The 26735-nt window shown below is 40.9% G+C and overlaps 1 protein-coding gene across 1 annotated transcript in view; it reads left to right on the top strand.

Annotated features, from left to right (window-relative positions):
* The first annotated feature begins 933 nt into the window (after positions 1-933).
* Positions 934-26735, top strand: part of TMTC2 (transmembrane O-mannosyltransferase targeting cadherins 2) — a 233977-nt gene continuing 208175 nt past the window's right edge. Inside the window, exon 1 of the mRNA XM_066550550.1 lies at positions 934-1073. Coding sequence (XP_066406647.1) covers positions 991-1073 — 83 coding nt within the window. The 5' untranslated portion in view covers positions 934-990. The remainder of the gene's footprint in view (positions 1074-26735) is intronic.

The raw sequence follows: 26735 nt of genomic DNA, 5'->3' as shown, positions 1-26735 counted from the left end.
TATTTTCTATAGCTGGCTTACCTTTCCAGTCCATTTATGTGTTCTACTCAAAGTGTGCATCTCTGGCTATACCCACCCCTCCTCTCACGGGCTGCAGTTGTGGGGATGTCCTGAGGGAGCACAAGCTTGCAGCACTCCCTGCCTTGGGGTGTGTTTGTTTCCGACCCTCTCTGCCAAGTTTCAGTGATTTTGCTTAACTGTAAGCAAAATCCCCAATATAGGTAGAGCCCTTCTCTTTGCTACTACTCTGACCTATTCAGCACGGCTGAGTAAAAAGAAAAAAAGGGGGGGAAAGGGAATCTCAAGGAAAATAAAGACGGGAAAAGGAAGAAGAGAAAAGGGGAACAGAGAAAAAGGGAAAAGGGAAAAAAGTCAAAGAGAAAAGAGAATGGAGCAGGAAAATGGAACAAGGAGCATAGGGGAAGGGAAATAAGCCCAGGTTGTGCCCAGCTGGCACCGGGACACGGCCCGGCCCAGGGCCCAGCCCGAGCCCCGGGGCCGGAACGGGAACGGGCCCGGCTCCGCCGCCGCCGCCGCGCGGGGCGGGGCGGGGCGGTGCGCGGGGCGGGCGCGCGGGGCGGGCCCGCACGCAGGCGCGGTGGGAGCCCGGGGCGCCCCACGCGGGCGCTCCCAGAGCCTCGGCGGCGGTGGCCGGCTCGGCAGCGAGGGGGGCGCGGGCGGAGAACGGAGCTGCGGCAGCGCCGGGGCGCCGCGGGAGGAAGGCGGGAGCCGGAGCCGCGCCCCGCTCCGCTCAGTCCCGTTCCGCTCAGCCCACTGCGCTGTCGCCGCCGATCGCCCCGCTGCCATGGGGTAGGGGCGGCGGAGCGGGGGACGCCGTCAGGCTGTGGCCGCCGGCGGAGCGCGGAGCGGCGCCCCGCGGTGCCGGGGGGCGCGAGGGGCAGGCGCGGCGGGGCTGGAGCGGGAGGCCGGGCAGGGCAGGAGGCTGCCCCGGTGCGAGAGGCGGCGGCGGCGGCGGAGGCAGGCGGAGAGATGATCGCGGAGTTGTTGAGCAGTGCCCTGGGGCTCGCCCTATACTTAAACACCTTGAGCGCCGACTTCTGCTACGATGACAGGTAGGGCGGGAAGCGGCGGGGCTGGGCGGGCGGGGGTTCCTCACCTGTCGGGAGCAGAGCTTCGGCCGCCCCGCTCCTGGTGCCCGGGGCGGCGCCGGAGGGTCCCGGAGCTTTGACGGCTCGGACTCAGTCCTCTCCGGCCCCATGCAGCGGGCGGGGACCCGCCGATCCAAGTTGGCATGTCCTGGGCTGGTCCCTCATGCGCGGTGTCAGCGGGGTGCTCGGCTGCCTCCCGTCCCGTTCCCCCGCTCCGCCGGCACCGAGCGCCCGCGGGAAGTTGCCGTGCGCTGCCGGGCTGCGCTGGGCGGCCGCGGGGAGCGGAGCCCCGCCGGCCCGGAGCGCCGCTGGGCTGGCTCGGGCTGCCCACCTGCTCCTCTCCTGGCCGTACCTGCCCGCCGGAGCTGCGGAAAGGCGCTGTTCTTAGTCGGGGGAAATTTCGATTTGTGCCTTTTCCGGTGACTTAATCTGATCGCATTTAAAACAGATGCATAATTATAATGTATTGTTAGGGAGAACAGCACGCCTGGCTAAACTTATTAACCGTCCTGGGGTGATTCATGCTCCATTGGAATTAAACCATCCAAAAAGTGAGCCGAGATTGACTTTGACAGCGTTTCATCAGCCTCTCCCCTCTGAGGCCGGAGACCGTCTGCCCCGGGGCCGGGTGGGTGGGGGGCTCGGCCCGGCCCGGCCCGGCCCGGGGCGGCTCTCCCGGCCTCGTCCCATCCCGGCGGCGCGGCTGGAATCCCGCGGGAGCCGGCGGCTGGCCACGCGTGCGGGGCTGCCCGTGCGGGAGCGAGCGAGGAGTGCCCTGGGTGGCTGTGAGAGCGGAGGGTCTTACGGCATGGCTCAGGTTCACGGTGCCAGCGAACTCCCTGAGCAGCTGTCAGGCAGGGTTGGTGCCTTGGAGCCTTTGGTGTGAGAGGAGTAAACGGGAGGAAGCACGGCGAGGTGGGACGAGGGATGTGCCTGATCAGGATGATGAGTTGAACTTCCCGGTTCGCTGATGGGATGCGAAAGGGTCAGATGCGTCTTTGATTAGGTATTTGCCTTGGAAAATAACCTGCCTGTCCTGCAGTAATTAGTTACTAAACTTGGAATTTTCCTCCCTTAAGCGGTATTACAGTGCACCTGCCGCGTTTAAGATCTGTCACCGCTTCCAGAATACTCCCCCCTGTTTTCATGGCTTGCTACTATTAAACCTATTATACTGGAAGCAAATGCCAAGTGTTAGTCCTGGTATAGGTCTCTGGCTGGGAACAGAGTTGGCTGCAGAATGTGGCAATTCAGGCTTCAGCCCTCCAGGTCATTTACATGTACTTGAAGCCCTGTGAGCAATTAAGTGGTTTAGGTTTCTGTGAGTCTTCCAATTTTCTAAGTGATTTTTCTTAAACCTATTTGAAAGTTTTGACGCTTCATTCAAAAACAATAAAAGAGAAAAGTCTACCGTTTCCCTGAAATGTGAGGTCTGAGTTGGATCAATAGGAAGTAGTGAATATTTTGATACAGTGATGCTATTTTAAATCTCCTTGTTATAGTTAAGAACTGCAGGAGTTGTGGAATATTTACATAACCCTACATAGCATGTATTGCAATGTTTGGGCAAAACCTGGGTTGTTCAAGCACAAGCCTAAAAGCCTGTCCTGCTGGCCAGTTCAAATGGACTAGGCATGGAAAGCAGTATGAAGTACTTTCTGGTGCTGTTGATGTGGAGGTCAAGGTTACTCTTGATCTTGCCTGAGTGTTTTTTTTTAATACAGTTAGAAAAAAATTGTTGAGTGTCATCTCTGAAAGCGTGGAAAAGATAATCATACACAGATTTTGCTAGTACTAATCTCACATTGTTTAAAAGGTATTCTAAAAGATTGCTGTGTTAATGTGTTTACCTCCTAACTAAATAAAGTACTTCTCATCATTGTAGCTAAGATTTAGGCATTGAATAGAGTGCTGTAAAAGCCAGTTAATGGCATATCTGTATGTGGGGTCATCTAATTAGGATGTTTTTCAATTGCAGCACAGGAAGGGACAAGGCAGAAAGGGCTGTTTCGTGCTAGTAATTGTTGAACTAGAAAGGGTTATCTATTCAAAGAGGCAGGCTCAGACTCAGAGTATTCTTTTAAGTGTAATCACAGAATCTTGCTGCCCCGCAGGAGCTGGCTTGAAATGTAACAGTAGAAAAGGAGGTCGATGCTGGAGCTGCAGGACACATGCAGGAGATGGATCATGCTACTAACTTGAACTGAACCAAGATTGTGCATTTGAGCTAGGAACCAGCAATGTCTTGTTTCAGGAGGGCAGCATATTGCCATGGTTTTTATTCTACTTCCTTTGCTATTATATTGAAATTACATCAACTGTTCTCTTTTTAATATAGTGATCAAACTTACTACATAAAGGGTGTCTGTAATTGCTTTCTGTATTTTTTTATGTAGGTTGGGCAAGATTAAGTGGCATCATAAAACTTCTTATAGCAAAATCAATTTTCCAGTGGTAAGATGTAATATTTTAGCAGCAGCATGGCACCAAACTAAGGACTCTATGGACAGTGATATAACAAACTTGCTTGTAGTCTGGGCTTTGACTTTATACATGTTCTTACTTTTTGTCATTAATCTGCTTAACTCGTTTCTTTTGGGCTAAGCAGATATGTTGCATGTAGTCAGTGCAATCCCAATATTTTTGAGCAGTTGACTTATTGCTTACCTTGAATGAAAGTGTCACTTGTCAGTTTCTAGTCAGTTTCTAAACACAAACACCAGTGTTGTTGGATGTTTTTGGTTTTTTTTTTTTTGTTCTATAGATGTAGACCTAGAAAACATAAGCTTTTGCCACCCTTATCCCTGCCACCGTAATTCTTACAGACAGCTGTGATAATTTCTAGTTACGTGTGTGGATTATTACTTGGAGTTTCACCTCCCCAGCTCAAAACCTACTTGTTCAGCTAGAGCTAGAAGCAAATAGATATATTTCCCCCCTCTTTTTACTTATTTATTTTAAGCTGAATGTGGTATGCAGTAACCCAAAACAAGAGATGAATGAAGAAGGGGGGGGAATACTTAATGCTACTGTAGCTCACATTGTTTGTAAATAAAGGTTTATTTATTGTTAAGCAAAATCATCTTGAAACTGGTAACAGGGTAGAGAGGAATGAAATTTCCATTCCTGCAGATGTATTGAAGATATTGCTTCTTGCACCGTGTTAAATCCAGTTTCTTGCCAGATTAAAGGCTGGGGGGGGGGGCTAATCTCTGCACACACAGTTTGTGTTTCATGCCAGTGTCTACCAGTTTTACAGGAGGGAGACCCATTGCTGCAATTAGGCTTGCACATAGGCATGACCATTTTTGCCTGCCATTTAAGCCCCACCAGCCCACCTGGCAATTTGACCTGCGAGTGCCTTACATGGAAGCTGTCATCCTTCATGTGGCCTGTGCTGACTAAGACAGGTCACTGTCAGTGCATGGCTGGGGAGGGGAAGATTTAGTGCTCTGTGTATCCGAGGTCATGCATTGTTACAGTAAACATGGCAGAAGCAGCTCATCTGTTGAGGTGGTCCTTTCTTCTAAATCTCAGAAGAAAGGCATATTTTAGGGGGAGTATGGTAGGAAGCTTTAACCTTGAGTGATGTATTGTCTCAGTGACACATTGTCAAAATCAGTGTTCTGGAAAATGAGTACAGATTTGTCTCTGTCTGTGTAGGGCTCTTCCATGAAATTTGGTAGCACAGACCAACTTTCTCTAGCTTACACTGCATTTTATTTAGCAGGCCTGAATGGGGCAGCCTTGCTGATGGTAGAAAATATCCATCAGTCCTGTTGCAAAGTCGCTGGGCTATATTCCAGACTGTGTTGCAAAAATCCTGTTAAATGTTTTCACCCTGAAGTGTCAGACTTGCATCATTTTAAAACAGGCTGAGCCCATACACATTTGACAGTACCTCTGTTGGGTCTGCCACATGAGATTTAATCTAGCAAGTGACCCAAATACGTGCACTAGAAGAACAAGTGTAAGTTCACTGGGGAAAATTACTTGCCATCTGTCTCCTTGTTGTGTGTGTATATTTGATTATTAATTTACATTTGTGATTTTTATGGCCCTTTTTTGTCGTCTTCTCAATTTTTCAGCTCTGAGTGCGCCCCTCCAGTAGCTTTTAGTAGCTCTAGTTTACAGGTACCTGCAATCTTCTGAATTCCAGGAGGTGGATGATGGGGATACAGGGGCCTGTGTGCTTTCTCTGTAGTGTTTTCCCTTTGTCCCCTCTGTTCCATCTTCTGCTTGCTAATTTCAAACCACCATAAAGATAATTTTTATATGAAACAGGAGTTTTAACATATTCATAGAGGAGTAAAGATAACTTAGAGAAGATGCTTGAGTAACTTAGGCTGTGTAGTAAAGGTTTGTAGTTGAGTTTGTGTTGTAGCTGAGTATTAAGCAAGTGAACTGGCAACTGATTGTATAATGGGATGAACCCGACACAATAATATTGTATTAATACCAGTTCTTTTTTAAATGTTGAGCATAACCTAAATATGTATTTGGCTTTTGATTTAAAAAAGGTTTCTGCATGAAAAATTATGTTGAATGAAACACTTTGATCCAAATGTGCAATCTTAATTTCATCCAAAATATCAGTGGGTGGTTTGTTTTGGTTTTTGTTTTTTTTCCATTTAAGTTACTGTAGTATAGAGATGACAGAAAGCAAAAAAGAAATTATGTCCCCACTGGCTTTATTTTAAGATTCTTGTTGCATATGTAACACTAACATAAAGCATGTCACTTCTGGTAGCTGGTTCAGAGGATAAATTCATGCCTGTTAGCAGACGGAGAGTCTCCCTGAGTCGCTGACGGGATGCGCCTCATCTGCAGGAAGTTCTTCCAGCACACAATGGAGTTACAAATTCAAGTGTTCAACTTTCTCCAACATCTCCCATATGTATTCCAGCTGCACTTCTGAATCCTTTAAGTTTGCCAGAGCGAAAGTCGCTGAAAGGCTCAGAAGTATCTCATCTCAATTTGTTAACCATCTGATAGCTGCAAGAGTGATGAATTAGAGCTCCTTTGCTTCCCTCATCTGGAAGCATGCCCTTCCCTTGTTGTTTGCTGCTAGGTTCGTTTCTTTCTTTTATTCTTTTTTTTCTGTGAAGCTGACTGAATCAGACTTTGCTGTTTGTTTGTTTATGTAGTTTCTTTCTTCAGCTGAAATATTTGATGCTGAAACTGATGCAAGACTGCTGGCAACCTGTGGTGAGAGTTGCTCCAAAAAAAAAAGCTGGAGAAAGAGACTAAATCTGAAGGCAGAGATGCTTAGTGTTATTGTTACTTATGTAGAAGTCAATCTGTTCTTTGGGCCAGTGTTTTATGTTCGATTAAAAAAAAAAAAAAGATTTCTGTATATTTTATCGTTTCTACTCAGATTTTGGGATAACTGTCTGCTTTTTGGAAAAGAAACCTTTTAAAAGTGCCCATTTCCTTATCTGTTCTTTTAACCCTAATTTTTGTCTGAAATGATTGTTTGAAAGGTGGAAGCATTTTATTTGGAGACCTGAACCTTATGCTAAAAGTTTTAAAATAAATTTTGAAATTTCTCTTGATTGTGGAAGCCTATTGTTTGCCTTAGGCTTTGGCAACCTTTGACTCCTTCTGCTTTTCTCCTTGGGGTGACTGACGATATAAACTCTCCTTATGATCCTTTTGAGTGGGAGCTTGTTCTGTGGGCAGGTTGTTTAAGTCAGGATGGCAGTCGGATTTCATTTCACATCTGCTAGATCAGGTGCTTATCCTGTCTCGGGATGGTCATCCAGAGTTAAGATCTGTTATTTTTTGTACAGGCAGTCCCTCCCTAGTAAGAAGGTGTCAATTTTGCAATTTCTTTCCCAGTTTCACCCTCTGCAGAGCTCCGTACTAAACCATTTTTCCCCAAAGGCTAGCCTGTTGGTGAATGAAACTTGAAGAGTCAGAGGAAAGTGTTTCTTTGGACTGGCATCCTAATTATTACTTAGCGTGTCAACACTGCTGCTCCGTTTGTTACTTCAGGACAATTGCAATATTTTGTGAACCTGTGAATGGCTTATGACAGACATCTCCAAAGGCAGCGACATGACATCTCCAAAGGCAGCGACATGCACTTGGCTCTGTCTTCAGAGGATGCTTCAGGCTAGCACAGGGTTGCTGCTGTTTGTGTATGACAGCTGATTGTGAAACAAAGAAACAAGCTGGATCACTGGGGCAGCAGCCAAGGATCAAGTAATCTCTCAATCTCTGTTTTACTTCAAGGAAAAAGAAAATTGGTAAATCAAACTGTTTGAAGCCAATAAAATTTTGTGACCCAGCCTCTGTAACTCGGGAACGTTCCTCATGATGCTTCACTGACCATTCCTGGCCTCGTTAAGCTTCGAGAGGGAGAAAAAGTAAAAGTGGCTTCCTTGAATACTAATCCTTGTATTTCCTAGGACACTGTGAATTACTCTGTTAGCCTTCATTGTCCTAGTTGCTGAGGAAATTTTTCAAGAATAGTGGCAGGTTTCAGTTGGAGGTAAATAGTAGTCGTTTATTGTCTTCATGTCCCTTATTTCCTTTACCTCTTCATCTTTTAAATTGCTTTTTGTTTTAATGGAAATATTGTGCTTTCAGCATAAGATTTTTTGTCTATCTTATTCTGATTTTTTTTTGTCCAGTAGTTTATTCAATTGGCCCATATCAATGCTTAAAAAAACTGTTAAGAATCGATGTAATCTGTAAAAACACTTTGGGTATATATACTATCATTATATTAAATAGCAGAATTCTGTTGTATGCTAAAATTTGAGACCCTGTCTTTTATGGCATCTTTCTTCCAACAGACAGGTTTGCTATTAGTCTGCCACAAAGGCTCCTTAATATATTCACAGGGGTCACTGTTGACTGCCTCAGATCATTTCCTTCTGTCCAGGATTTAAGCACATTGGCCTCAGCAGCACTCCCAGTCCCAGCTGGCCCAGCAAGCCAGAGACTGACAGATGACTGAATGGGGATTTTCTATATGATTGTACAAACCATTGCTTCTAGATGACTGGACTGATCTGTGGAATCTTTTATTATTCACCAACTTCTCAGTAGACCCCAGAAGCCCTGCCCTGACCTCTGACCTGGGTTTCAAGGGAGGACACGTTTTTCTGAATTTAGCATCCTGTGTCCAGGATGGGTGTTTCTGAATTTAGTGTTACCCTAGGCTATTTTGCTAATGAGAGGATTGTATGATTTTTAGCTCCTACATGCTTCAGTTGGCTAGGCCAATTCTCATTCAGGGGAACAGCGCAGTAATTGGTAGCAGAACTATTGCTGTGAAGTCCCTGCCAGTGCCTGTATGCTATTTTCATGCAGCTTGGTAATTTGCATACTTAAATCCTAAAAAAGACTTGAACTCTTGAAACAGGGTCACTATTCAATGACCAAAATTGTCATGGAAACAAACCCACTCAACAGGAGCCAATGCCCTTCCTAGATTTCTGTGCAGTCTTCTCACCTCTATGGCTTTTTACATATAGCAGTTAATATTGGAAGCTGGGCCCAGGAGCCAGACTCCAGTGTGCCACTTCCACATCATTGCTGTAGAATCACCTGCACTCAGTGCTTAAGTGGGAAACCAGTCTCTGAACACTCTCAAATACCTAACTAAAAGATATACCACAAGTGTTTATCTGCAGCCTCAACTTAGAGATAGCATTTAATTTCTGTACATAGTGTTTCCAATTGCCTGGCTGCCTGCTCTAAGTGTAACTTGAGTTAACTGCTTGTCCAAGATTTTTCTCTCCCTCTGATACAAGGGAATGTATCTCAAAGTGGTATGGCTCTCTGTGAATCAGGTATTTTTATTTAGGAGGTGGTGCTTGGCTAAGTGTGTGGGCTTCCAGTGTCATGATGGATCAGGAGTGCCTTTGCAGCATCCAGCCTCCAATTTCTATGCAGGAATATTTCTCAGTTGATGCTTTTTAAAATAGCTTTTATGTTTTCTCAGCCACTTTTGAAGTTGGTGATGGCTATTTACTTTGATACTAAAAAAGCCAGCATGGAGTTCCAGTGTATGAGTAAAGTACTTAAAAATACTCTTCCACTGAAAATAGTTTCCTAAATTTGATGTTTGAAGCAGTTTTAAGGTGACATAAATACTTAGTGGGGGAAGAGGAAAAACCTCTGAGTCACTGGATGTTGTCCATTATAAAGATCTTTAAGAATTAAGGAAAATAAAAACCTGTCTGTAGATAAGGGTCAGCCAAGCCCTTTATTGTGGAATATCACAGTTAAAACCAAGCCCTGAAATCCAGGCATTTATTATGCTCAAAGAGCCCCTTGATATGTCTTCATCCAGATTCCAACAGGAGATGAAAGACTTCAGGAAGAAACCAGCTTGTGTGTAGAAAAGATTGCTGTGTGCTGAAGTTACCTCTAGAAGGCAGGCAGAGGAGGTCTGTCCCATTGTCATTTCAATCGTAAATATTCAGTGTGTGACTGGTTTTGGAGCCATGTATGTTGTAATTCCTGTGCCTGCATTTTACCCCAGGATGTTTCCCAGAGGTGTTTTGTAGCATGCTTAAGGTTCAACCTGCTCTAAGTGAGGTTGTGAGTGGTCGAGTTGGAGTTCTATACTATATTAATACCTATACATGTGACAGGGTTTTAGTAGACGCTTTGCATTGAAACATGCTATTAATTAAATAATAACCAACATCTTGGAGGCAAACTGGGAAGAACTGGCATTCTTAATCTGGGATCCAGGATAATTTGATTTTTTTAAATTTTTTTTTGTAAATGATTTATTTGTTTCAGTCTCTCACATGAAATCTTGAAGTGGGAATTTCAAAAGTCTGCCACTTCTGTTTCTCCAAGTCTTTTGTGTGAGTATATAGTTTGATACTGTTTTCAGAGTGAGTTTTCAGTGGTGGGCCTTTGAAAATACATGGGAGGTTCTTGCTGCCCAATTTGCAAAGGAGCACATTAAATAATACACTTAAAAGTCTTCCTTTTGGTTTAGTAGTTTCTCCTCTGCAGACTGATCCTGTTGGTATTTTTAGTCTTTGTGATATTGCAGCACTTTGGAAACATTGGAATCTTCTTGGTTTCATTTCACAGCCTGTCAACTTTCCTGGGTCAGAATCAGTTATGCTTGGCTGGCTCCTTTGTTTGAGGGGACTTGTACTGGGCTACTTTGAGAAGAGGATTAGATCCAGTTGGAAATTCAGATGAGATGCCTGCAGTCAATTCTGGCCATTAGAGTAACTTTCCTAAGTTTCCTGTTTCCAAATATCACTGTGGATTTCTCTTACTGAAGTAGGAGCCCATATTGTGTCGGGTGTGACTCTGTGGGTGGAACTTGCAGCTGTTGTTCTGTAGGTTATGAACCTTCTGTGCTATACTCATTTTTTCATGCTTCATATACTTTTTAAAAATAGATCTTTTTCTTTTCAAATAAAGAAAAATTGAAGGAACACTGTGACTTATTTTATCCTTTCATTTCCAATAGTAATGGGACACTGAAGGTGCTGTCATACCTTCTCTTGTATATGATAGTGTATTTATTTGATATTGCCTCTTAGTAGTAGCAACAATGTTGATAGTTTTAATATTTTAATAAGAAGATGAAGAAATTAGACTCACATATGAGGCAGGATCTTAACAAACCTTCTTTTGTGTGTTTTACATCAGCACTCTAGGTATCACTAAAATGATAAGAATATTTATATCCTGGATTAAGCCTCTCTGTATTGGCCCATCTGACCTTTTTGGTGCCAGTATTTAGTTGGTGAATCATCCTGGGCAACGCTCTGAAATAATTTCTGGTTTGGAAGTTGGGTTTGTGAGTCTCTAGCAAGGTTGCTCCCATTCTGCTATCCTTTCTTTGGCTTTCCAGGCCTCCTTCCAGCTCTCATGCCAAAAAGAAGCACGGTACACCTCCTGGGAAGATACTTCTCGGTATGGTATGCTTATATCTATGTATTTCCTAAGTGCAAAATCTTGAATTATAACAAGAATTTCTTTGTAATAAATTCCATGAATTTTCAGTGTATGTGTTTCATTTTCTTCAGACAGTTTCAATTGTACTTGAGGAAACTTTTAAAGGTCATTTTGTCTGTGGGGGTTGTTTTGTTTTGGTTTTTTTTTTTTTTTTAAAGTAAGAAAAGAGTGTTGCTCTGGCAAAATTAGCATTAGTCACAGAAGAAAGGTTTCCTTTTTTTAACCAATTATTTAGAATTAAACTTCTGATGTCTTACATTTTTACAATTAAAGGAGAAGAAAACTTAGGCTTTTAAAATCACTTTGATCTGAATTAAGGTTCCAGTGCCAAAAAAATAATTTAAATGCTGCATGGCTGTATAAATAAAGCCTGCTGAAAGAAAATGTACTAAGCATAATGAAAAAATTTAATCAAATGGCATTTTTGTGTCTAGCAGCTCTTATTTTTTAGCACAGTTCTTTGTAGCTTCTTTGTAACACCAGTGTACTTGAATAAATTTTCTATTTTTGTGAAAAGAGTAGTTATATGTTCTATTCCATTTCACAGTACATTACTCATCTCTTGCATGTAAATCACTTGGCTTCTTAAAAATGTTAGTATTTCTCTTTAATAAACATCACGCTTCTGGAGAGTTCTCAAAATATACTTTTATCCAGAAGATGAAGGACTTAACAATGGGGAAAGGCCACAAAGAAAATGGTTCCTCACATTGTTGCACTCATGGTAAAAAAGACAAAGCCAAGCTGGATCTCCTGGAGTTCTGTCTGTGCTTCTGTTTGCTGCCAGGCACATTCCTGCTCTGCCTGGCTGTTGAAAGCAGCTCCTGCTATGGAGATGGTTGTGGTGATGTGGCTTATGGAGTATGGCTGGCAGGTGAAGCCTTAGAGGAGTGCCTGCTGCACCCAAATGAGCCTGGGGCTGTGTGTCAGGATGGGCCCTGAGTGATGCTGCAAGTCACTAATCTGTCACTGCTTGGCTCCTTCCCTCCCCGTTCCTGCTCATTATCATGGCAAACCTGTGGCAGCTGAAGCCACATCTTTGACCGTCTGTTGTGCTGGATGGTTCAAGCTTTCATAAGGGGTCTGGCTATTTTGAAATGATGGCTTAGGCTTTAAGAAAAGAACTTGTTTTATATGATTTCCCTTTCACCAAGAACTATGAGGTGTCTAGATGCTGCTTAGCCAGAGCAGTTTTGGTTTCTCTGGAGTGTGCTTTGCTGTAGCACTGTACTTGCTTTGATTAAAAGACAAGAGAAGTTGTGGAGACTCTCCTCCTCCTCCAGGGGTAATTAAAACCCACCTGGACACAATCCTGTGCAACCTGCTCCAGGTGAACCTGCTTTATTTGAATGGAGTGTGGTGCGTCTTGGACTAGATGACCTCCAGAGATCCTTCCTAAAAGTTGCAATTCTGTGAAAGTCTCACTAAATCAGTTTTGTTTAATGTTGAATGGGTAGGTTTGTATGTGTTCTGAGTGGAACCTGGGATTACCCTGATGGAGTTGAGTAACTGGAGTTAATGATGAAAATACAAACTGTATCGGAATACTTCTTTTGTGTTTTGTCCATATATCGCTAAGATAAGTGTTAACCCTATTGTAATTCTGAGCTGTTGGCTTGATATGTACAGAAATAAACTAGTTTTGCAGGAAAAAAGGTTTGCTCATCTTTGCAGCTTTGGATCTTGGTGCTGCTTGACAACAGTGTTAGAGAAGAAGGCTTCTTAAAGCAGGAAATTTGGATAGTACAGATCTGCAGGTACCATGGTGATAAGTACCACACGTGTCTTGAAAGGCTTGGATGCAGTAGCTTGGAGCAAGGTACCACTCTGTTAGGCACAGTTGGTGGTATTTCAGTTTATCAGTTTGGTTCTGTGCTTGGCTTGTTCTGAACATCTTGCAGACTGAAATTTGTAGATTTTGTTGTTCTCCGTGTTGTAGCTTACTATAGGCAGGGGGTTTCAGTTTGTGTTGACGCTATGCTCTCTAATTGTTAATGATGTGAAAAAGCACAGGAGTTTATTTTACAGCAAAATGATTTAAACTTCAGTTTCTTACTACTGAATCCTAATGTTAGGGTACTCTTTTCTGAATAAGTAAAATGACTCTAAAGCATAAAAATAAAGAACTAAGACACAGGTAAATGTAAGTATGGGGAAGATTACAAGATTCCAGAATAAAGAGTTATTTTATTAATGCCTGTGCCTCAGGCTATCTGTAAGTATTTCTGTAAGGAAAAAGTCCAAGTGATGCAGGTGAGAATTTTCAGTGATGAGGGTGATTAAAATAATTTATCAAATTTTTTTCCTGCTTGTTTAGTGGAACTGAAACAATTCTGCTTCAAAATACAGATTGCACTGGATCTTGGTGTGGTCAAGGATTTAAGGACAGCTGTTCTTTGTGTGGCACAGTAGGAGTGATGGCTGAAGGTTTTTGCTTGAACAGGGGCACTGAGAGCACTTTATTTTGCATACTTCTTTCAAGATAAGAAATCATGAGGAAACATCTGCATGTAGAGTATGGAAATGTACAGTGTTGTGCTTTATATACTCTTGTATGCTGTATTAGTGGAGAGTGTTTGTTTTCCCTCCGTGTTTTTCTTGGACTGAAATCCTATATAAAGTCTGTGCAGTAGCAGAGACTGATCCTGTTAAGAAAGAGCAGATACTGTGATAATTCTAAGAATGAATCCGAAGTTGTACCAGGTAGTGCTTTGCCAAGACTAAGTGAGCACACTTGTAGAATAAGTGCTCAAGGAGGACTACTTGTTGTGGTGTATTTTGTGTTGTAAGATGCAAAAGAACCCTTTTCATAACAGGATGGTTGCATTTAATATGCATACTTAATTGTACATCTAGCTATATATATATATATATATATATATATACACACAAAAAAAAAAAAGACATAATTTTTCATCCCATCTGTACTGGCATGCTATCTTACATCAGCACCAGAAGCACAGGTCATGGATAAAGTAAAGGGATGGGCCCTGCAATCAGTGACTTTTCCAACAGAGTGATTAAATTATTATCCAGTTATGCCCTTGGGGGTTTCTGAGCTTAAAAATATAGTAAGTAGTATGAAAAAGCTTTTTCTGATTACTTACCATACTTCTAAGTATAGTAAGTAATCAGAAAAAGCAATATGTTTGTTTTATGTTTAAAGAGTTCTATTTCTTTAGTCATTGTTCTGAATTGCATCAGGAACTGCTAAATTTTTACTTTCTGTAGCGAAGGATCTCTTCTGACTTTGCAATATTTGGGTTTCCTTTTTTTCTGTTCAGAAAAAGAAAAAAGCTTGGGTCAGCTAACACTATGCATGTTTTAAAATAAAACTAGATGAGGAAGCAAATGCAGAGATTGTAGTTCAGGTGTTGCTTCAGAAACTTAATAAACTTTGATGTAATTGAATTCAATTTAGATTGGTTGAATATTTCTGCTGTTCTAATTAAAGAAAGAAGACTACACCTTATTAGCTGTTATTCATGTAGCTGCCAAAATTTATTCTTTTTTGAGGTACAAATGAACAACTGAACTCTTCTGCTAAGCAGAGTCAGTGTTTGTGCATAGAAACATTGTGCATTGGAAATTAATTATTTAATTTAAAGAAGTTAATTATGCTTTTCTGCAGGAAATAGTTAATTATGCATTATCTATTTCCTGCGGATTGGAGATGATAACTTGCTTAGTAATAGTCAAAAAGAAGGATAAATATAACTTAATAATCTGCTTTAGTGAAGATTTTGTCCTTAGTTAAAATCAAAAATAAAGCATATAATTCTGTAGGTAAGATATGCTAGTAAGAGATAAAATGGCAGAGCGTGCCTTGTCTTTGCTGTTGGGACTTCAGTTTTACAAACACTTGGACATGTGTTCAGCTTTTCAGATGTAAATAGTCCCATTAGATGAAATCTGGGTCTAAATGGAATCAATGGTAAAACCTGTGGCAATTTAAATAAGGCTAGAATTTCATGAATGAGTTCAGTGAGACTACTTGCATACATAAAGTTAAACACATGGCTGAGTGTTTGCAGGATAGAGGGCCTGCAAGGATATGAGAATAAGACCCTTGCGACACAGTTTGAAGTCTGACCTGTCTTGCTGCTGAACGATGAAGAGCCACAGTGAGGAAGTAGGGAACCATTTTGTGCATAAACAAATGCAGTATATAAAACATCATAAATAACTACATTTCATAAAATGCTTGGTTGGTCCTAAATAATGAAGCAGTGAAAATGTTTATGGGATGTGCTTGTAATATGTTTTTATTTTATATTTTTTGGCACAAATACATATAAGTATCATTATTATGCTTCATTATTCAGAAAAACTTAGTGACAGGAGACTTTTCTTTTGGAGTAAGGAAGGTAAAATAGAAATTACCCCCCCACCTTGTCCTTTCAGTGGTAGGAGTCATGCAGCATTTGATAATTGTGTCAACTGTTTTAATCATCATGTATATTAACTACTTAATTTTACATCACACTTGGTAAAGAAACGCTGTGGGTATTACCATAATTGTGATCGTTCTCACCATCTGAGGCTCTCCCCTCCAGATGTTTCACCAGTTTGCAAATGTGATTTGGAGCTGCATGTGCATCAAAACAACTGATCTGATACACTACCAGATCTGTCTCTTTGTGCAGAACATCTTTGCAGAGCCTAATTTTACATTTCTTGGTGAGAAATATTATTGAATGACTGCCCTCCTATTATCCTGTGAGATTTAGGTATGTGAAATTTTCCAGGTTTTTGAGGGAGTTCTAATTTACATTTCATAACACTCACAAAGCAATTAGCATGAAGTCTTATGGCAGCTTGACAGTCCTTTGTGCCTATGGAAACGGTTACACAATAGTGCACGTGTGGATAATATTATCAGGTCCCCTTTGTGCATGCTCACTTGTTTTACCTGGGGCACACTAAAAAGCTGCAGCCTAATTCTCACTTAAGCTCAACCTGCTCCCTTGTACAATGGACTTGCATAAAGAGAGAAATGTTGAGGTCTTAAGAAAATAATAGTTACCATTCATTGTTGTGAGTGACCTCATTTTGGCATGCTCAGGCTGTTTTTCTCTATGTGCATGGATTGAACGCAGTGATGGGAGGAACATGACCTTCTAGGTGAGGTCAGACCCAGGCTGCAAAATTTCCTTCTGTCTTTGCTCTCTCTTTCCTCACAGCTAGGTGTAGAACTGGAGATTAATAGTGTCCCTGTGTTTGGAGAATGGAGAAGGACTATCCCAGCTGCATTGCCCTGTGGATTGCACAATCCAGCTGTTGTTGGGGAATAGAGAGGAGAGACTTGGTGTAGCGGGCAAGAAGGCAAAGAAGTAAAGCAGCAAGGCAACAGAACGTATGGCACTGGTACCAAATTCTTTGGCTGTTGTGTGCACAGAAGATGACTGGGGCAAATGCTTCTGTACTTCTTACTCAGTCTTTGTTTTTTGCCTTTTTTTTTTTTAAGGTTTAAAGCATTTCTGTTTCAGTCTGATAAAATACTGATGCAATTTCATTCACTTCAGTTGCTTTATCCAACTGTGTAGGGAGCAATACCTTAGGGTGCTTTCAGAAGCTCTTGAGAAGAGATTTTCTGCCCCAAGGAGTTTTGGACTGAAAAGTATGAGAAGAGTAATGCATGGAAAAGGGCAGTGGTCCTGTGTCTTAGACACCAAGTAGTGTGCAAGAGTCATCTAAACATTATGGTGTCAAATAGGGCAGGTCTGGCAAAAGGAAAAGGTAAGACAGAAGACAAGAGAAAAGGTAAAACGAGATACAGACCTTGTTGGCTCTTAGGTGTGTGAGATGCAAAAGATCCAAGCCCAGCAGACAAGCTGTGAGAAGAATTGCTCTCAGAGTATGAGTGCTGCTGTCTTTGCTGAGAGACATTATCCCTAGGCTTTGGCAATCTCAGCTGTTCCTGTTGTCGGAAGCCAGGCTGGGTCAAACTGCTTAAACCTGTTTGCTTGATGGAAACAAGCTAAGATCGATCATGCCATCAGCATGGTCAGCAGGTCTGAAGGGATGACTGTTAGTAGGGTAAGTGAGGGTAAGCAATCAGTGCTGATAATCTGGTCAGAGGGTACCAGGGAAGCCAGAGAGGTCTCTGGGGATTCACTCCTGCCTTTCATGTGTTTTCATCTTGCTCTTCAAACCTGTTCTCTCTGTCTCTCTGGGTGGTTTTCTCCTCTCGTTTCCTACAGTAGAAAGTTATTAAGACATATACAGAAAACAGATGCTGGAACCAAAGTAGGAGAAATGAGCAATGACTTGCTTGATAGATTTAGGCCCATTCAAGAAGAAAGACACAATATGGCCTAAAAAAGGGATAAATTGTTTGGGAAAGGAAAATGGATAAAACAATGTGACTGAAGACAGAGACTTAGCTGATGCTGTGGAAAAGCTTGATTGCTAGAGAAGCTACACTTTTGTGACTGCCTTTTTTGGCTATTCCTCACACTAATTCCTAGTTTGGGACAGACGGTGATGATGCAGAGCACTGCTGCTTTGAGCTGGCCCTTGCCAAGGCTGCTGTATGGCTAATGAAGCGTGAGGCTTTAACCTCGTCTTGGCAATAGTGGTTTGGATGGAAGTCCAAGCTGAGCTATCATCAGAGACAAGGCTATTTTTAGGGCTATGTTTATGAAGAAATAGTTGATATAAAGCTGTGGAAAACTCTCGAAAAGTGGCCCTGTGCCTTGTGCTTTGTATACTTCATACTGAAGAAGTTTTCAAATCCCTCTCAACATGAGAACTGACTGTGAGTGTCAAATGTGGCACTGCACAGCATATGGCATTCATTTATTACCCTGTTATAAGATTAAATTGTATGAATTAAACAAGTTTTCCCTGTTTGCTTAGGTTATTGTTATAGTAGACACACATTTTTAATTCCAGGTAGATAGGCTTTTGTCTCTCTTTTTGGACTTGCTCTTCTTTCTTAGCATGTCTTAGCTTCAAGGACAAAAGAAAACTTAATTTTTACGTTAAAGAAGAAATTATTTGTAAAGACACATTGTACTCCCACGCTTCCAAGACTTGTGGTCTGAAACTTTAAATGTAGCCGCAACTAATGTATTCAGAGACCAGCTCAGTGTGGAGTTTTACTGAAATGTTTGGTGAATGGTCTCAAGAGCAATAAGTGAAGCTTTATGAGTTTTCTTGTAGTTCCCTGTATACTGCCTGATGTTTAATGTTGGCATGATTTTGCTAGAAATGCATTGCATAATTAGACCTATCAATTTACCATGAAAAATAGAACGGCGATAGTATTCCCCATCCCCATTAGCTTGTTTGTATATCTCCCTCTCTCATCTTAAACCAGGAAGAAAATACTGAGATTTTTGTGTTGTTGCCATATTTTTTTTTGATATGCCATTTTCTTAGGTAAGAGGAATGCTTTAGAAGTGTTAATGGCTATGGCCTGTGTTCACCTTTAGCTGATAACAGCATTTCTTCTAATGCATCTGTGCTCTGTGCATGGTGAGATTGGCCTTGTACTTAGTGGCAGAACTGGTCTGCATGTGAAATGGGACACAGGTGAGCCAGTAGCAATTGCAGAGAAGGTTTTCTTGTACCTTGGAAGTGCTGCTCTCACCAAAGCTCAAGGTAATGCTGTGAAAACAATTCAAGTGGTAGGTAGATAATGGCAAAATTCAGAAGGCAATAACAAGACCTATTATATGTAAAAGTAAAAAAAAAAAATATACTGAGCATTCAGGAATGCTAGTTCATTTTATAATGGTTTTATCACTTGTTATGGTTAACTGTCTTACATTCATGTAGCAATAATGTTCTATTTTAAAGGTGATTAAGTTGGAGTTTTGGAGACTCTATAAATATGAGGAACAACTGCAATCTCTGTCCAACCTAAGAAAGGAGGGAAAGCAGGAAATCATCCAGGGTGACATATGGACAGTGCGTACTCTTGAATTCCTCCAAGATCTAAATATACTCAGAGTCTGAGCTAAAAGAGCATTGTTTTTGTGCTTCCATGTTAATCTGAGCTATATTTCTGGCATGTGCTAGAGTTTTTGTTCTATCTTCAGGGCAGATGTAGCCAGAAAACTGAGAGAGAGACCAGCACCAGACTTAGTCCAAAAATGGCTTATCTGCAGTATGGGTGGTTCAAAAGCATAAACTCTATAATTTCTAATTTATTATCATAACATGATTTCTGAAGCAGTCTAATCCTTCTAGAGTTGCATCCTTGAGAGACTATAGAAATTAGAAATTTATAGACTAAATTTAGAATATAGAGTATAGAAATTGAGAGACTATAGAAACAATAGCTGAAGCTATCCCAGCCCTAAAACCTTGTTGTTCAGGCCCCTATTCTGGAACAAAAGCCCCCACCCAAAACCAACATACTTCATATCTACCCCTACCCATTTTTTATTTTACTTAGTAGGATTGCTTGTATAAGCCTAAACATTGTTGACTGTCCTATTTTTTCAAGGACATAAAAAAATCTCAGAGATTTTGCTCATGATTTATTTCTGATTACTTCATGCTATGGGTATTGATGAGATAATGAAAATCTGTATCTGGAGCATTGTTGTGAGGAAGGCAAATTGTGTGCAATGTTTCTCATCAACCATCATTAAAGGATTGACTATTACAATTAAAATTAATTGTGCTTAATAAAAGATTGCTGTACTTTTTTTTTTCTTTTGGTAATGTTTTTATATCACATGCTCATAACTTTCCCTTCATGTTTCAGAAAGCTTTTGGAAAATTCAGTTTTCCTCTTTCAGGGAGAAAAGGGATTCGGTATTTCTTGAAGGTAGTTATATTTCTTAAATCACTGAATCAAAATGCAGTGGTTCATGTTAATAAATATTTACTTTGGTTTTAAGCTTGGAATCTTTAGTAGTGCCACCAGCTAATCTGTGAATTAGCCTGAGGTGGTGATGTGAGCCTTCAGAGTGTTATATTTGAAGTTGCACTCATGCGTTGATTAACTGAATAAAATTTGCATCTTTAACAAAGACTAGCCTATAGCTTTCTCTAGGTAAATAATTCTGTGCATACTTTTCAGTAGTAGTTTGCAAATTTTTTCTGTTTTAATTTTTTTAACATTATTTTCTTCTTGTGTTGGTTTTTTGGGTTTTTTTTTCCATTTTTATCTGTAGGGATAGCTTGTTTTCAATATCAAACAAAACCCAAACACTATCAGAAAAAAAATTTTGGGAATAAAAGCAATTTCTTATCATCATAGACCACGAACTGTGAAAGTGATACAAGCTCAACTAATCTTCTACAAGTCAATATTAATTTTCTTCTGTCTCCTGGTTTTTGTGATGTTGTGTTTGTTTTTTAATATATCTTTTTTAAAGAGATATTAAAATCTTATGACAAACTCTTTGTTGTCATTTGCTTTGTCTGTGTTCACTTATTCTCTCCTACCTCACTCTTACATCATACCTTCTATGGGCCAAGGACAAACCTGCTTGGAGCTTGTACTTGTCTTGTCTTGCAGGAAAGCTTCTTCAGTGATGGGTTGGATTCTTTAAATGTCATTGCTCTCATCTCGAAACCTGATGCTTTTATTGATTCTTATAATTTGTGAAATCTGCTGCCCTCACTTTTGTAAGTATTTGGTCAGAATGAGTGTCAGGGTTGGTGTTGGTGAATACAGGTAATGATGTCCCTTCTATATTACATGAAATTACTGAGCACTATGAGATGATAAAATAGAAAAATAGTAGGAAACCAGTGTGTTTATGTAAAATGTGTTCTACTCATCAGTTTTGCTCATGAGCTGCAGTACACTCTCTAGGACACCTGTGCCAGCCAGGGAGATCTATGAGAGTCTTCCCATTGTTGAGGTCAGGAGCCCTTTTAGATCTGGAGCATCTGCAGTCCTGAGGATGTGCTGCTTTCCAAGGGTGTTTGCTGCAGAACTGGTGTGTTGGCCTTGCTGAAAGCCTTCAGCTTGTCCTGCTTTGCTGGGATAATCCTGCAGCAGCTGTCAGAGTTCCCCTTTGATTCCTCTGGCTTCAGCAAAGCTGCAGGGACACTGGAAACCTGGCCCTGACCCCGGCTGATCTGGTGGAGATGAGCAACATCATCCTCATTGAACCTGTGTACCATTGCCCTATTTCAGCTAAGGGAGGGGTCAAAATCAAATCCCAGATTTGATTTCCAAGGATGAGTGGCAGGCAGTCCTCCCCCCATCACCAGTCCCCCAGGGATGCCAGCTGCATGTGCCCTGTCCCCAGTACCCCTGTGGGTGGGGTGTGGAGCAGTGATGTGGTGTCAGCAGTTCCCTGTGATGGCATCCCTGCTTGGGACAGCTAGAGGGAAAAAGTGGGTGTTTGTAGATGAGGTTGTACTCAAATTTGATTGAGACCTGCTGTCTGTTGTGATCCAATGCAGAAAGTGTTCTCAGTGGATATCTGGTGAGGAGCTGGGTGCTAGGCAGCAAGAGATCAAAAGTGCAGAGCTGCTGAGTTGGTCCTGTTGTATTTGGTATTGTTTGTGAGGCTCAGTGGAATGCACATCCCTTATTTTAGATGATTCCTAACTGTCCCTGGAAACATGTCTCTTAAAAGTTTTGCTCCTATTATTTTCAGCTTTAGCATGCATTTGTGAACTAACTGTACTCAGGAAGGGTGCTCTGCCGTGGATTCAGTTCTTGTCCTACAAAGCATCCCCACTGAAATGTTTTGGAAATGGTTTAGGGTATAATCTGCAATGTGAGGAGGCTGGCAGTGAGAAGGGTCGGTGATTAAATCATTCCATAAATACTGAATAGACAGCTTGAAAACATACTGCTTGGATTAACTGCCTCCACTTTGTGTACATAATTTTCTGTTAAATAATTTGTTTTCCTACAGGTAAAAAGTTAATCTTCTAATTTTAAATTAATCTAGGTTTAACTTCTATTAGTGCAATCTACTTTCTCTTTTCATTTTGACATAATGTTTCACTCTGCTAGGCAAATTCAATAGTTTTGTTGGAACCTGGTACATGGACCTTTTCAAGTGTTGTAGGTATTGCAGACTGCCTTTTCTGCAGTTTCCATGTCACTTTGTTTAATAGCAACTTTTTCAATATCTAGAAATAATACAGGGGTGATACAAAGATTATGCCTTATTATTTCAACCTACAAACACTCTTCTTTGAGGAACTGGGATTAATAACCTTTGTACCTTTAGCCTCTCTGTGCAGTATAAATCCCTGTGTAACTGTTGAATGTTACATGTACAAGATTGAAATGTATTTTTGCAAAGTCTTGTGATGTCATGAGATTAAACATGTGTCTTCCTCCCTTTAGTTTTTTTTTCTAGGTTGTGGCTTTGATATTAGGTGGCCGGTGTCGGCTTTGCTTTGACCCTTCAGTGAGGTATCAGAAATTCCTGTCTGAAGATGTTTTCAGCTCCAAAGTCAGCTAGTCTTGAAGCATTTCTCTTTGTCCTGCTGCTGGCAGTATTGATCTGAAAAGCTGCGGGTAGAAGCACCAGCCTGAGGTACCCACTCACAGTGTGTCTGGGGACCTCAGGAGCCACACTTGCTTCTGGCTGCCCAGAGCTAAAACCCAGGCATGAGCATAGGAACCTGCTTAGCAGTGCCTGAACTGCTGGTGCATCTTGGAAAAATTAGTACCTGAGTGCTTTTTGCACAAAGTGTTATGAATACCATCCTGTCACCATTAAAAAACCCAGAGTGAAACAGAGCCCTTTGTGATTGATTGTTCCTGTGTGTGCCTCATGGCTTTCTAATTAAAAAAAAAAAACAACAAAAAACCTAATGTGTCTGTTCTGTTTTTTCTTTCAAAGCAAGAAATAAGCATTTATGTAGTGGAAAGGGGAGACTGTCTTTTATCCCTTTCCTTTTTCATCTGAAACAAGTGGCAGGAAAGAAAGGAATACAAATGCAATGTTTGAATTAATTTTACCCTGATTTTGAAGAGGGCTTTTCTCCCATATTGACTGTAGTTTGTGCTTTGAAAAGTGATGTTTTAACTCCTAGTGTGCCACACAGTCCTTCTGTGAATGCTGAGAGGGGTCTTAAATCAAATCCTCCTTTAGCCATTCTTTACTGAGTCTAGTGCAGCTTTACTTTGCTGTCCAGTGGATATCTCTGGGTCTTGCAGATTTACAATCTCTTTTCCAGGGCAATTTTCAGGAATTCCAGTTTGTGGCATTCTTGCTACCAGAAGAATTGCCCAAATATTGAAACTTCTGAATTCACATCTGTTCCTCCTATTTGAGGAGAAAATGTACAAGGGGGGAGAGTATTTTTAGCCTCTGTAAAGTGCAGTTTCTCGACAGCTTTACTTTGTGGTTCCAGTCTATTTCATAGATTTTGAGGGTTCTTTGTTTTTGTTTGTTTTGTTTGGGTCTTTTTTAGTTTTTTGGATTTGTTTTGTATTTTTGCTCTGATGTGTGTATTGAATTTGTCTAGGTTTTTCAATTGTGCTGCATTTCAACCTTCCTCGGATTTTTCTTCTTTACTGTGGAAGAACTAGCTGTTAATTCCCTGTGTTTTGATGACAGTTTTGAAAATGAACCTGGGAAAAATGATACAAAAGTGCTTTTGGTGAGGCAGCTTTACCTGTGTCTTTGCATTGACATAGCTGGACACTGCTGGCTGTAATGCAGGCAGACCTATTAGCAGGTGCTTTAAGGCAAATGTTTTTTTTTTTTTTTTCCTCTTTTACAGGTATTTTATTGTTTTGGTATTTACTCAGTTTTTCTTTGTACTGGTTTGAATTTTGGATTGCTGAGCAGTATTGCTGACAGTGCAAGGCCAGTACTGCTTAGTTATTGCAGTACTTCTGTTAATAGTTGATGATATATTTGCAAGAGCAGCCTTTTGCAGAACACTTCCATTTATTTATTTATTGAAGACAACAGGCTGAGCACACTGTCAGCTTTAAACCAGCATCAGTCCAATGCACAGATGGAGAACACCAATTTTTGTGCCTGTGCTTCAGGGTAGGATTTTCCCCAGCACAGATGTGTGTAAGCAGAAGTCATAGATACATTTGCTTAGTTTTTGCTTAGAATTTGATTGCATCAAATTCTGCTTCTGTTTAAGGACTTTTTCTTGACCTCTTTGGAGTTTCTTTCCTGAACATGTATGAAGAAGAACCGAGGAGGTTAACTCCTGTTTTCAGAGTAATGTACTTTTAATTGAGTGGCGTTGTAAGCTTTTAAATTGTGTATGACCTGTTTGGCCTTACAAATCCCTTCTAGAAGAGATAGTCAGCAGATGTATTGTAACTACAGTCTGTTGGAAAAGTTTGCAGTCTGGAGAGGAATGTGCACACTGTACTTTAAATCTCTTTCCATTAAAAGTTTCTTTTGTTGCCAAGGAAGTAAAGCAATGATCATGTTATGGGGCTGACAGTTTTGCTAATGTTTCATATTTTCAGAACAAGGCTGTTCAGTTCTTCAGGATGATGTAAAATTCAAGGACTCTTAGTAATCTTTTTGATGGGACTAAAATATATTTTGACACCTCCTCCCTCCCTAAAAAAAACCCTCCAAAACTCTTTTCTCAAGGTGACAGAAGAATGGACTCCCTTTTTAATGAATTTTGGTAATTATAGCAAGTAATTAGGTGCTCTCTGCCCCTCTGGTGGTGTAAAAAGCTCCACAGACTCTCTAAGCTGGGCTCCCTTTACCAAGGATTAAGTGTGTTGGAGTTCTCCCTGCTGTGTTTCCTGCTGCTGCTTTTTACAGCTCCTTTGGTGTTGTAAGTCATTGCTGGGGAAGAGCTGTTACCCATGTCCCATTCATAATTGCCTTGTTCCTACTTCATCTCTTCAAAGTGAGGTGTTATTTTCATCCCTTTCTTTTTTCCTTTGGTCCACGCACTTAGGAAATAAGATCCAGAGACTGTGGTTGCTCTCTCTGTTGCTGTTACCTTTGTGTGTTTAAGGGCATTGGACTTAAAAGTTTTACTACATGCACTGGGGATCTGTACTCATGGTAAAGTGATGTTAACTCAGGTACTGATGACTTTTCCTTCCTCTTCAAATTCAGGATGTCAGTGAAAGACTCAGGAGTGACAAATCTGCACTTGAGGCCATGATGCTGCATCCTCATCCTCTTCCCTTAGCTGTTTCTGAGAAAGAGACAGGAAGTGATATTCTTCCTTACCTTTGATGTTGGCAAACATGGTGATGCCTTTTTTATTGAATAAAGAGGAAACATAACTGGAAGTAATTTGAATTCTACTTTTTCCTGCTATGCATGTTCTTGTGTGTGTGGGGGTAAGTGGTTTGCAGTGCTGATACTGATAGGATAGCTCTTGCTGTGTAACCCTGAATTTCTGATTTGAAAACTTGAGCCTGATGTCATAGTAGCAGTATAAGCAAGATTTATTTTGCCTAAATTCATCTTTTTAAGATATTTAGGTCTATTTTAAAGTTGTTATGGGAGTAAGAATATTGTTTAGAGGGAACAAAAGTGTGCAGCTTGTGCAGGCTCAATGATTTTCATTACCAGAGAGACTTCTTCCCTGTCTCCATTCATAATGGTTTAGTATTTCAGTCAAATGTTTTCGAACATTTACTTCTCCTACATGCATGAGAGGATTCTCTCCTTTGAGTATGGTTGTTTACTACTAAACTTTAGAAATAATCATCTTGGTTAATAAGGAGTGGATACTGGTTTCTTGCTTTAGAGGACAAAGATATTAGAGATGACCAAATAGTGTTGCTAAAATATGCGGAATATATCACATTAACCTTTGTTTTAAAAATCTTTATTTGCCAGTAATACTGGATGAGAACACTATCACATAAAAAGAGGATAAGGTAGAGTGAGACTAGCATTATTGTTGATCTACTGTGCAAACAAATATCAGTCTTTTTTAAGCAGGATTACTAGAAAAATATCATCACAAAATCAGTGGCATAATCTTTTATTCTTGTTTCCTTCCCCTGTTCTTTATGTCTAAAAAAAATCTAAAAATCCAAGAAAATACTCTGCTATTATATCTGAGCTGCTGTAAGTTAATACATAGATAGTAAACAGAATTAGGCCGATACACAACAAAAAAGATATTCCTTATTTCAGCTTTCTGATGCAAGAAGAAGGCAGACTGATTTTTAAAAACAGCTACAATTACAACAAAGGAAAGAAATCAAAATACTCTGGAGAAACAAGGAGAGTTCACAGAGTTGTCTTTTCCTAGGCTTGCAGGAAGACAGAGACATGATGCAAGTGAAGTAGTTAAATTAGGTCGTGGCACAAGCTTTAGTTGGGATTGCTAGGAAATAATTTGCTGAGTGGAGGAGAGCTTCCTTCCTTAATTGTTTCCACCTGGTAGCAGGCTATTGTCAGACTAGGGACCTCTCTGCCCCTTGGAGCAGCACTCGGAATGAGAAGTACACTGTGCTCTGCGAGTAAGTAGTGTTTGGATAATAGCTAATTCTGCCTGGCTTCGTTTTACAAAGCTGTTTGGAAATGTGATAGAACAGCATTCTCCTTCAGGGATACATGCTTTCCCACTGTGTTCTCACTTGGGAGACTGTTTTTCTGTGGTTTTATTTTTGTGTTGGTGCTACTGTAAGCACCATGGTATGTGTTCAAAGTGCCGTATAAAAATGTGAAGTGTTACATTACCTGTTAAAGCACTGTGATTTCTTTGTTCTGAAAAAAATGTACCCAGAAGTTGTGTAGGAATGCAGTGCCTTACTAGAAGAAAAATTAAATA

The sequence above is a fragment of the Molothrus aeneus genome, chromosome 5 (assembly GCF_037042795.1).
Source record: "Molothrus aeneus isolate 106 chromosome 5, BPBGC_Maene_1.0, whole genome shotgun sequence".
Lineage (NCBI taxonomy): Eukaryota > Metazoa > Chordata > Aves > Passeriformes > Icteridae > Molothrus > Molothrus aeneus.
The sequence above is the reverse complement of the archived record's forward strand: the minus strand, read 5'-3'. Positions and strand labels throughout refer to the sequence as shown.